A 10,773-nucleotide genomic window follows, 5' to 3' on the forward strand; every position below is an offset into this window, starting at 1 on the left:
TCTCGGTACAATCTGTAGCTGAAACCACAATCTAAAATTTAGAAAATGTTGGGAAAAGAAAGCAAGGGAGATGGGAAGAGGATTTAATCCACTAGATGCCAAAATTTACTAGAGAGCCATCTGAATTTATCTTTGTTGTGTCACTAAAGTTTGATCATGCTTTTGCTCTAATTTAATGGCAGAGATTAACTATTGCCTGTTTAGAACAGCACTGAGGTTGGATCTATTGTATGTTGAACAGTACTTAGGATCTCTTTTAGTTTGGAATTATTATTCTTTTCAGAAACTTAGGAAGGAAAGATGTGCAACCTAAAGCTGCCAGTTGTCTTCATTGTGCTCTCTGTTGCTTTAAGCTACTTGGAGGCTACACCTATGGAAAGGTAAGTAATGAAAAATCTTATTTATTTTTAATGAGAAATCAGATGTTTCAGACAGTTGCATTATTCACTTTTGCCATCAAACAATATGAGCGAAATAGGGCTATTCAATTTCACTGTGTATTTTGTTATTGTTTAAAGACTATTCTCTGTGGCTGATGATCTATCTGAAGGGACTTCCAACAGACAAGGATGGCTATTACCAGTCCTGTCAAGGAATACACCCTGGGGACTTAACGGGGCATTGCCACAACCGGCTGCAGCAAAGCCAAAAAGGTATCAATTCTCTTCTGCATTCTTCTATTCAAACCAGATAGAATCAAATTAAGAAGCATAATTTGTGCCAGCGTTTTTCTTTTCTGTTAGATCCCTTCAATTCTATTCAAATTCTCTCAAAGAGTGCTTAAAATATCCTTTTTGGTAGAAATGTAGCCATTCTGTAAAGCAAAGTATTTCAAGTTAGAAAGTGAAATATAGTTGGAAAGACAATCAGTTTTACCAGATCTGTTATGGAAATCTGAAAAGCTTTCAAAATGTGTTCTCTGAATTTTCAGCACACAATTTTTAGGTTATGTTGTGAAAGGAGGTTTACTCTGAAAGGGATCTGCTATTTAAATGTTAATTTTTCATGCCTCAATGGGGGGGGGACATATGACAGTTCTTTCCATGTACAACAGAATTCCTTTTGGAGTGAATTTAATTATTTTAAAATATTACTTTCTTCAGTAGGTGAATGATTGCTCATTTTTGAGATAAACAGCAATTTCAGCATAGCAAGAATCAACAGAAACAATTTGTCATGCTAGAGTTTCACTAGTTTGTAGTACATTTACAAATGCATAAATGTAATTTTCAATAGACTCTAGATGATACAAATAGCAATTTTAAAAGAATTTGGAGTTTATCCTAAGTGATAAACAGTATTGAATAACACTAGGAAAATTAGCTATATTATCTGGTCTGTCTGCTTACTGCATGTTTACGTGATTTTCCTTCACCAGACGTTAAATACATCTCTTTTTATACTTACCTCTGATCACAGTATCTCTTCCAACCTAAAGAATGATTATTACAAACCAAAATGATTATCCTCCAATATAATATGGGTAGTGAACACACAATCCCAGAACTCTTATAGCTAGTCCTCTTTATCTTAAAGAGTTAAAATCAAACATTTCTCTACAAGATATTTTCTTCAAGTGTGGGGTCTGATACCCTACTCATTAATGTCCCTGTCTAACAGCCCTCTTCAAAGTAAGCAGCCCCCCACTGAAACCAATGGAACTCCCCATTCACAGCCATGATGAGTTTTTGTGTCATTTTGTTCAACTGTGTTATAATGTTAGGTATTGATAAAATATATAATAACTTGCTGCATCAGTTTCATAATGTTAACTATTGTAAAAATATAGGTCCAGAGTTTTAGGACCTGGGCCTACAACATTTAAGAGAATGGGTGCTTTGTCTTCATGAACAGATTAGCAATTTCATGAGAATAAGTGATTGATTTGTCCTTTAAAGTGAAAGTACTTAGCAAATTTCCCATCCATGATCTATTGTTTGCTGGCTGTGTGATAGAATTTTATGTCTTTTCTACTAGGCTTTAAGAGCCTGATCAAGCTCCCCTTGGAGTCAATAGAAAGACTCCCACTGACTTCAAGGAAAGTTGGATCAGACCCTAAATCACCATTTAACTGAAATATGACATGTTTAAAATATGAATCACTTATAAACTATTACCCATTTGCTAACCAGCAGCTGTTATAGCTCAGACATTTAGCACAGTTTCTATTTCACCTGGGATCTGAGATTCAAAATCACACTGCTGAAACATAATGTGACATTTTAAATACTAGACCTAGTCAATTAATGGGAAAATTATTAATCAGGAATTAGTCAGAGTAACATTGCCAAAATTCATATTATTTGCAATGAATTATTTGACCTATTCATCAACAAAATGTAATTTACTTCATGTCACATCAGCATATAGATTACTTTGAAGAAGTAAAGGGAAATCCTTTGGAACAGATGGTCCTTATTTCAGGAACTATTGTCAACAGCAGAGAGTGTCTGTTTAAGGGCATGGCTTAATGGTCTAAGAAGGAAGTTTGAAATCCCTGAGCTTCCCGGAACCAAAGATTTGAACTCAACTCTTCCTCTTTCTGAAGTGAGTCCCCTGCAGCTTACTGTGTGGGGGTCAGTTGGATAAGACCTTAAAACTGAGGTTTTCTTTGCACACTGATGTTTCAATGACACATTTTGTAAGAAAGGTAGGGCCCTGTCCAAAAATGGCTCTCCCCCACCACAGCAGTATTGCCATGCTGCTATGCTCCAACAGAAGTGGCTGATTTTCAGTAGTGAAGAATTACTGTTTGTACAGAGCCAAAGCTTGAGTGGTACAGAAGCCAATGGAAGATGCAGATGCTGAGCACCTCTCAGGATCTGGCCCACAGCCCTAGTCTCAATCCTGCTGCCTTTTAAATTAATTGAAGGTTTGCCATTGACTTTAATGGGACCAGTATGGGGCTCTCTGAGATTAAGGGAACTGAATAAATGTAAGTGATTATTATAATGCTAATCATTCTCATGATATCAGCAAGTTCTCTAAATAGCCATAAAAGTTAATCTTGGAGCTAAATCATTGTTGTCACTTATGACTTAACTATACTATTATTACAGTTATTCTAGGTGCCAGAAGCTACTGTGCTGAATATCAATAAAAATGACATATGAATCCTGAGGTTTTTGAATTTAACCTACACCTATCATTAAAATAGATAATAGCATACAATGTGATTTTTTTTCCAGGCACAAAGTAGGAGGCAGGAATATTGTACTGTTCACAAATTTGTGCTCACATTAAAAGAACTCCTACATTATCAGTTAAAATGCCTTTTAGAAGTGACATATTTGATTGCTCATCATTAGACTTCACCATGGCTCTGTTTGTTTTATGTTACCAGTCACCGCTTGGAGAAACGGAAATGCAACACTGCTACATGTGTGACGCAACGTTTGGCTGACTTTTTAGTTCGATCCAGCAACAACATCGGAGCAATTTATTCACCTACTGATGTGGGATCCAATACATATGGCAAGAGGGACCGAGTTGGGCTTTTAAACAGAGAACCCCTACATTATCTACAGCTTTAGTGTGTTGAAATGATTCCTGCTGCACTCCTCATTAGGAGTTTCTCCCCAGTTTTTAATGTATAAATAATCTTTTAGTCATTTACTACCTATACATTCTTAACAGTGCCTTGTTTTATTTGTGTGTGTGTCTGTGTATGTGACTTTCATGGTTCTCATTTCACTATGCATGTATGATGACATGCATAGGGTATGGTTTTGAATTCACTAAAAGCTTCAGAAATCTGCTCATTTCATTCCTTTGTGGAAAAAAAATAAATCACAAAAATAAACTGAAATGTAATTGCTATAGGGTTTTTTTTAATTAAAAAGATTAAAAAGACAACTGTGATGTGTATGTCTTTATAGTCCCAGCTGGGTGAGGGGGGAAAAATGAAACCTGTCCTAAACAACCACTAAGGGAGCTAACAAAAATCAGTTGGTTAATGGAGGTTGTGTCCTAATGTAAGTGAAGCAGAATTGTACTCAGTACTTTTGGAGATGATTTAGAGGGGTTATAGTCCCTTACTGCACTCTAAGCAAGAATTATTGGGTGAAATTCTATGGCCTATGTTATGCAACTCAGACTAGATGATCATAATGGTCTCTTCTCACCGAAAAATCTTTTAGTCTAATAAGGGTGAACCCATGTACAGGTTTCATTGCATATTGCAATATGCTATTTTAAGGGTTTAAAATTCTTATGTCTAAATTTTAGCTCATTTAACTCTAACCACTATGAGAAACAGTAAATTATAAAGCGGAGCACAAGCAAACCCAGCTAATAGGGTGACAAGAACTTTGTATTCTTCTTAAAAGCATGTCCTACAAAAGAACTGGCATCTTTCTTTGTGTGTTCCCTTCTCGGAACTGAATTAATAAACTGATTAAAAAGCAAGCAAGCAAAAGCATTAAGCTATCTATGATAGCTTTATTTAAAAAAAAAAAATCTGTTCATGACAGATTTTTTCCAACTAGTATTTACTAGTACTAAGCAATTCATTAAAATCTAAGAGCAGTTTGACACCATAAGCTTTTCCTTGGTCTTATCCCAGCACAACGTCACTGTACGTTTATGAAATGTACATGTCATTTTAATCTGTGGTGTGGGCTTTCAGAAAAACTGCCTCATCCAGTATATTACAATAGGAATTTTTGTTTCTCTTCATCATATTCTCAATTAAAAGTTTAATGACATCAGGAAACCACATACTGGATAGTGGCTTCTTAATTGTCAAATTATGAAAACCTTTTAGCAGAAGTTCTGTAGGCCACTCATGCCTTCTCGTTGAAAAGCACCATTAGTGGAAAAGTAAATTAAACCTGAATACTCTGCATGGGTTGATTCACTTTGTTGTGTTTTCTTTATAAAGTGTGCCTTAGATTACAAACTCTAAGTTTAAACTTTATTTTAATTTATGTTTTGCCTTCATTTTATGAACTGATTTGAAGTACATTGAAATAAAAATTAAAGCAATGTGCAAGCTATTGCTAATTATAATTGTTTGTTCAGAAAAGGCTAACCTTAGAGATATTGCAAAGGATAGTTATTCATAAAGTCTTTGAAAAAGTTGTCCAATGTTATTCTGCTTGATTAATACTTCTGGCAGCTTAAAAACAGATGTACTTTCACTTCATTCTTACTCAAGTTCTACAGCTTCTTTATGTATCCAGCTTAGTTTGATTTTTTTTTTCAATTCAAGTATGACAATCTCTCCAGAAAGCAAACAACCAGATATTGTTAGAATAGTGGTGAGCTGTCACAGATAGAATGTAATGGTGCATTACAGTAATTGCATAGCATCTTGCAGGTGGTTGCTTCAAGGTTTATTGTACTGTGTTTACAAAGAATGTTGGTAATCCCAGAATTAAAAGCTTTATACATATTAACTATCAATGCATCAGCAGTCTCTAGATTGTCATTTGATGACCCTACCACACAGATAAAACTGACCACACTAAAACTCTGCACAGACTGGCAACACCTCCTCAATTTCAGTGGTACCAAGTACATCTTTTTCTAGACTGTCCAATGTACCCGTTCAGTGATTGTGATGGTATCAATAGTACCATTTCTTTAGTTGGGAGGATACCCCAAAAGGGGACTTTTCCTCAAAGTCAATAGATCAACTAATAGTGGGTCACACCTTAATGTACTTAGGACCCAGTTCAGCAAAAACACTTAAGCATGTGCTTAAGTCTCACTGAATTCAATGGGATATAGGCATATGCTTTGCTAAATCAAGGCCTTGATGCCACCCACCAAAGCTATGTCACTTTAGACTCAGTCTTGCAAGGTGCATGTACCCACCATTCCCATTAACTTCAACTGCCTGGAGATAGCCAATCCTTCACAAGACTGGAGCCTGCCATAACAAATATAGAACACTATAACCCAAAACTGTACATTTCTAGTGGCCCTAGACAGTGCTCCTTTGATCACTTGGTCAATAGGAGTTTTGCCTGAATAAAGAGTTTGGAACAGAACCGTTGTTCTATTCTGTATATAGTTTCTTCTTGGCAAATTGTTGCATGCCCCCCTCACCAGCTCCCTTTCTACCATGGAGATCTATCAGGGTGTGGAACAGTCTCTCAAGCCCAATCACTTGAGACATCTAAAATGAAGCTGAAAAATGCATAAGACTTTTCCAGCTATAGCTTCTGGAGCTGTGGTTCTGGTTCTATCTGGACTCAGTTACTGGTGTGATTTGCTCAGCATAACAGTCCATTTGGTGCCACGGAAAACAAGCCAGGCTATTAAACCATCAGAATGATTGGTCCACATTGCTGGAAACATGCAAAAAAGCCATAAAGAATTAGGTGCCTGGAGGGCAAAAAAGATAAATGAATAAAGCGGTCAGCTCAAGTGTCTTTGTCTTGAGAAATGGCCTAAAGTGAGAGTTGTTTCTTTGAATTCACTATTTGCGGCCCAATTCTGATCCCCTTACTCATTTAGAGTAGTTTCTTACTCTGCAAGTAGTCCTATTGATTGTATTGAGGCAACTTGCAGAGTTAGGTACTACTTATTTTTAGTATGGCCCTTAGATAGGGAAGGGAGGATCATATGACAGTGGTCTATTTTTTAAATAAAAATAGAAAACAGTAAAGCATTGGTTCTTCAAAACCACAAATGGCATAATATTAAACATTGCAGAATAGGGGCACCATCGTGTGAAGTGCCATTGAAATCAGTGGGCATTAGGCACCGAACTTGCTTAGGTGCTTTTGAAACTCCCACTAGGTGCCTATCTGCACCTTTAGGCCCATAAAATACCTTCAAAAATCAGGACCCTCAATGCCCTTTGGATTCAACTGGAGTTAAAGATGCTGTGTACCTATGAAGTGGTGCTTAGCAGCTTGCAGCATTGGGGGCCAAGGGAAAAATTTAAGAGGAAAAAAAGAGGGGGAACAGAGGAAAAAACAAGGACATAATAACACAATAAACAATATACAGATAAGAAAGCTCTGCATTTTTTTATTCACTGACATTAAATTACATAATAAAGGGGGGAAATATGGAGAAGACTAAATAGTGTAAAAAGAATGGAGAAAAATATAAATCTAAAAAGTCATCAAAGGAGCAAAAAGGAAGTGACAAAGTTCCTCTTCTACCTTAGTGGGTCCTGCGCTTATTGGCGGATTTGCTCACCTCACAGATTCACCCTGTGGGTCAGGAAACAGTCCAGAGACCTTCCCCTCTGGTAGAAGCTACCGTCCAGGTCAACTCCTCCTGTGTTTGATCAGGAGTTGGGAGGTTTGGGGAGAACCCGGGCCCGCCCTCTACTCCGGGTTCCAGTCCAGGGCCCTGTGGACTGCAGCTGTCTAGAGTGCCTCCTGGTATAGTTGCACGACAGCTACAATTCCCTGGGCTACTTCCCCATGACCTCCTCCCAACACCTTCTTTGTCCTCACCACCGGACCTTCCTCCTGATGTCTGATAACGCTTGTACTTCTCAGTCCTCCAGCAGTACGCCTACTCACTTTCAGCTTCTTGCACACCTCTTGCTCCCAGTTCCTCGCACACACTTCCTCTCCTCTGGCTCCCCCTGGCTTGACTGGAATGAGCCCTTTTATAGCATCAGAGGGGCCTTAATTAGAGTCAGGTGCTTAACTGCCTCACCTGACTCTTAGCAGGTTAATTGGAGTCAGGTGTTCTCATTAGCCTGGAGCAGCCCCTGCTCTGGTCACTCAGGGAACAGAAAACTGCTTATCCAGTGGCCAGTATATCTCCCTTCGACTACTCTGCTGTTCCCAACTGGTCTGGGTCTATCACAGAAGGTAAACAGGAGAGTAAGAGTATGAAGAATGTATTAAAACAGTAGCAGGCACTAGGGCCTAATGTTTCCCAGGGACTGCGGCATTTTCATAAAAGGTAGAATTCGCATCTTCTTGGATGAATATGGCTTAGCTAAGAAATTGGTTTCATTTTAAAAGGCTTGGACTAAAATTTTGAAAAGCACACATAGTATTCATGTGACATTAATGAATTTTATTAAAAATATTTTGAATGAATGTTTTCATTTTCCAGGAAGGAAATACAAATATTTCTGCTGCCCAGAAGGATTCTGAATTAGCGCCCAACTTAGGCTGGAAATGCTCCCATTGACGTCCGGGAGACAATGTTTAGCAACAAGTATGGATTTTGGTGAGTGGTTTTCTAAAACCATTTGCAAGCGATCCTATAAATAAAATCAGTTTCCAGAAACGCTTTAGTTCATGTCTTGGGTAGCTGCAGTCTTCACTTTTTGAAGGTGTGCTGTTTGAGTCTATTAGTTCATATATGAATATAGCTTGACATTTATGGTAGACTGCTTCTGTTGACAGCAACACAGTTAAGTAATTTTGTTGTCTAACTTAGTTATCATGTCAGAAAGAGACTGTTTTGCATTGCTTCTGTTGTACGCCACTAGCAAAATGCTCTGGTTAGAATGACATCTCATTGCTGTGTACAGAAGCTAAAAATAATGGTTGAAGTACCATAAAATAGAATCTTTCTAACGAAAGACAACTTCTGCTTCAGTCATCTTATTATTAGCTCTTAATTCCCCCTGCCCACACACACACACACTTAAAAAAAATCCAGATAAGTATACTGAAAAGTTAAAACATAGATAAACTATATTTGTAGAGCAGGATATAGCTCAATACCCAGACTCAAAACCAGAGCTGAAACCATAGGCTCAGGTCAACCACTACCTTAGAGAATCAGGGCAGTTTCTATAAGCACCCTAAAGTTTGGATGATTTTCTGAACATTATGACTCTGTAAAACTAATCTGAAAATCCTATGCAGACTGGTCGCCTGTTTCAGAACTGCCATGAAGAAAAAAATATATCCTGAATTATATTCCTTTAAGAAGGCGATGTTTCTTTAAATGCAATCGATTTCCTTACCAGAATGATAATTCTATTCTGATAAACCTGGAAATTCACATTATACTTAACATGCCATCAAAACCTGAAAGTAGTGATCTTCTGATAGTTATCACATGATGTTAGCCTGAAAAACCAATGAAGGCTGAGACAATGGTAACACTAAGACAATAGTTTAAATTCTGTTCATTGTACAACAGTTATTCTTCTTAATACTAAAAATTCCTAACAAAAAGAATACATTTAAATGCATTTTGATCCTAACAATGAGACTGATTTATGTAACGATTTTGCCATAAAGTCACTACTTATTTCTTCAGAGAATTCCATACAAGTTCAGATTGTTTAATTATTCAAATTAGAGATCATTCTTCTATATTCTGGTAATATTTTTTCTTCTGTGTTAATGAGACTCTTTTAGGTTCAGTGCTAGAACTATTTCTTATGTATAGTTCAGATCCGAAGATCCTTACAATAATTAGTATCTTACTGTGCAAGTAATCCCATTATCTTTAATGAATTTATTGCAAAGTACTAATCTGTGAGAGTAAAGATATCAGAATTTAGACATATGAATTTAGCCCCATATTTTGCTTAGTGAATCATTCCTGGTTATTGTTTGTTTTGTTTCCAAATGATTTCATTGGGGGCAGATTCTCATAGTATCTTACTGCATGAGTGTATGGAAGTCACTGAGATCTCTTGTGGAATAAGGTGCTACTGGGGTTATCAACCCTCCAGGATTGGCCTGGAGTCTCCCGGAATTGGCATTGATCTCCCAGTGACTATTGAAAGCAATCAAGGAGATTTTAATAGGATCATTTAAGAAAATGACTTTATGTCATGTTAGGGGGAAAAAAATCTCCCGGAATAGCTTCAGTCAGAGTTGGCAACCCTAGGTGCTATTCAGCATGAGCAAGAGTATCAGAGTCTACCCAGTGTTTAAAGTATTCAATGAGGAGGATCACAAATCTGGCCCTGACCAGTTGGGCTAAATAATTTTCAGACTATGGGTTGTTTGTAAACTATTCTTTGTCCAGTGTTCATTATTTCTGTTGTATAGTTAGGGACCTAAGAGCACATAGCTTACTTCTGGTGTGAATTTTCTTTTCAGGTCAATAATCACTAAGGTGAGAGTTCCTGTAACTTTGGGGCAAAAAAAAATTGGCTAGAATAAGAACTAGAGATGAATCTAAATCAAAAAGTTTAGACTCAACTTTTGAGTGTAGATGTAGCTTTAGAGGAAGGAATTAATAATACTAATGAAATTACTACTACTTCTGTTTGTTGGCCTTCTGGGTAAAATGGAAGGGATTTAAATGAGAAAGAGGATGGTATGATGGGACAGACATGGTGTTCCACATTTAAGGACAGCATGGGAGGAAGGCATGAGTAGAAGAAAAACAGAAAGGGTGTTGAGGGTAGCATCAATAACAGAGATATTTGCATCTTTTTACATTGACTAAGGGTGACATTCATTCCTCTGAACTCACCCCAGCACAAGACCTATTTACCACTTAAGTCCTCAACATAGGGTTTAAATTGAATATAAGCCTTTCATGGGTCCTCTGCACAAGGGTGAATTACATTCTTCAGAACCAAATCTTGCAGTCCCTACTAAATCCTTACTCTCAGTGGGAATTTTGGCTGAGTAAGGAGTGCAGGATTTGGCCCACTGATACTATACTTCATATTCATAGGGAAGAATGAGAATTTTATATTTTGGATGGAATCATTTTCTGTAACATATTCATAAACATAAGCAGGAGACTCCAGCTAGGTCAAGCAATGCCCATCAGTTTTGATGCTCGCATACTACATTACATTTATATATATGTATATATATATATATATATAGCACCTTCATTACAGTTATTTATATGGCATCAAAG

The 10,773-nt window shown here is 37.2% G+C and overlaps 1 protein-coding gene across 1 annotated transcript; it reads left to right on the top strand.

Moving 5' to 3' along the window:
- Positions 1-300: 300 nt before the first annotated feature.
- Positions 301-3,533, top strand: IAPP (islet amyloid polypeptide). The gene is made up of 2 exons (XM_024203244.1): positions 301-380; positions 3,344-3,533. Exons 1-2 carry the CDS (start codon positions 301-303, stop codon positions 3,531-3,533), a joined length of 270 nt encoding a protein of 89 aa, XP_024059012.1.
- The last annotated feature ends 7,240 nt before the right edge of the window (positions 3,534-10,773 follow it).

The sequence above is a fragment of the Terrapene carolina genome, unplaced genomic scaffold (assembly GCF_002925995.2).
Source record: "Terrapene carolina triunguis isolate 2854851 unplaced genomic scaffold, T_m_triunguis-2.0 Scaffold112, whole genome shotgun sequence".
Classification (NCBI taxonomy): domain Eukaryota; kingdom Metazoa; phylum Chordata; order Testudines; family Emydidae; genus Terrapene; species Terrapene triunguis.

What these genes read in the sequence shown, in the direction of transcription:
- IAPP (XM_024203244.1), top strand. Translation starts at nt 301, where the DNA reads ATGTGCAACCTAAAGCTGCCAGTTGTCTTCATTGTGCTCTCTGTTGCT. An exon ending in GAGGCTACACCTATGGAAAG is followed by an intron (nt 381 to 3,343) that starts GTAAGTAATGAA and finishes TTATGTTACCAG; the next exon opens with TCACCGCTTGGAGAAACGGA.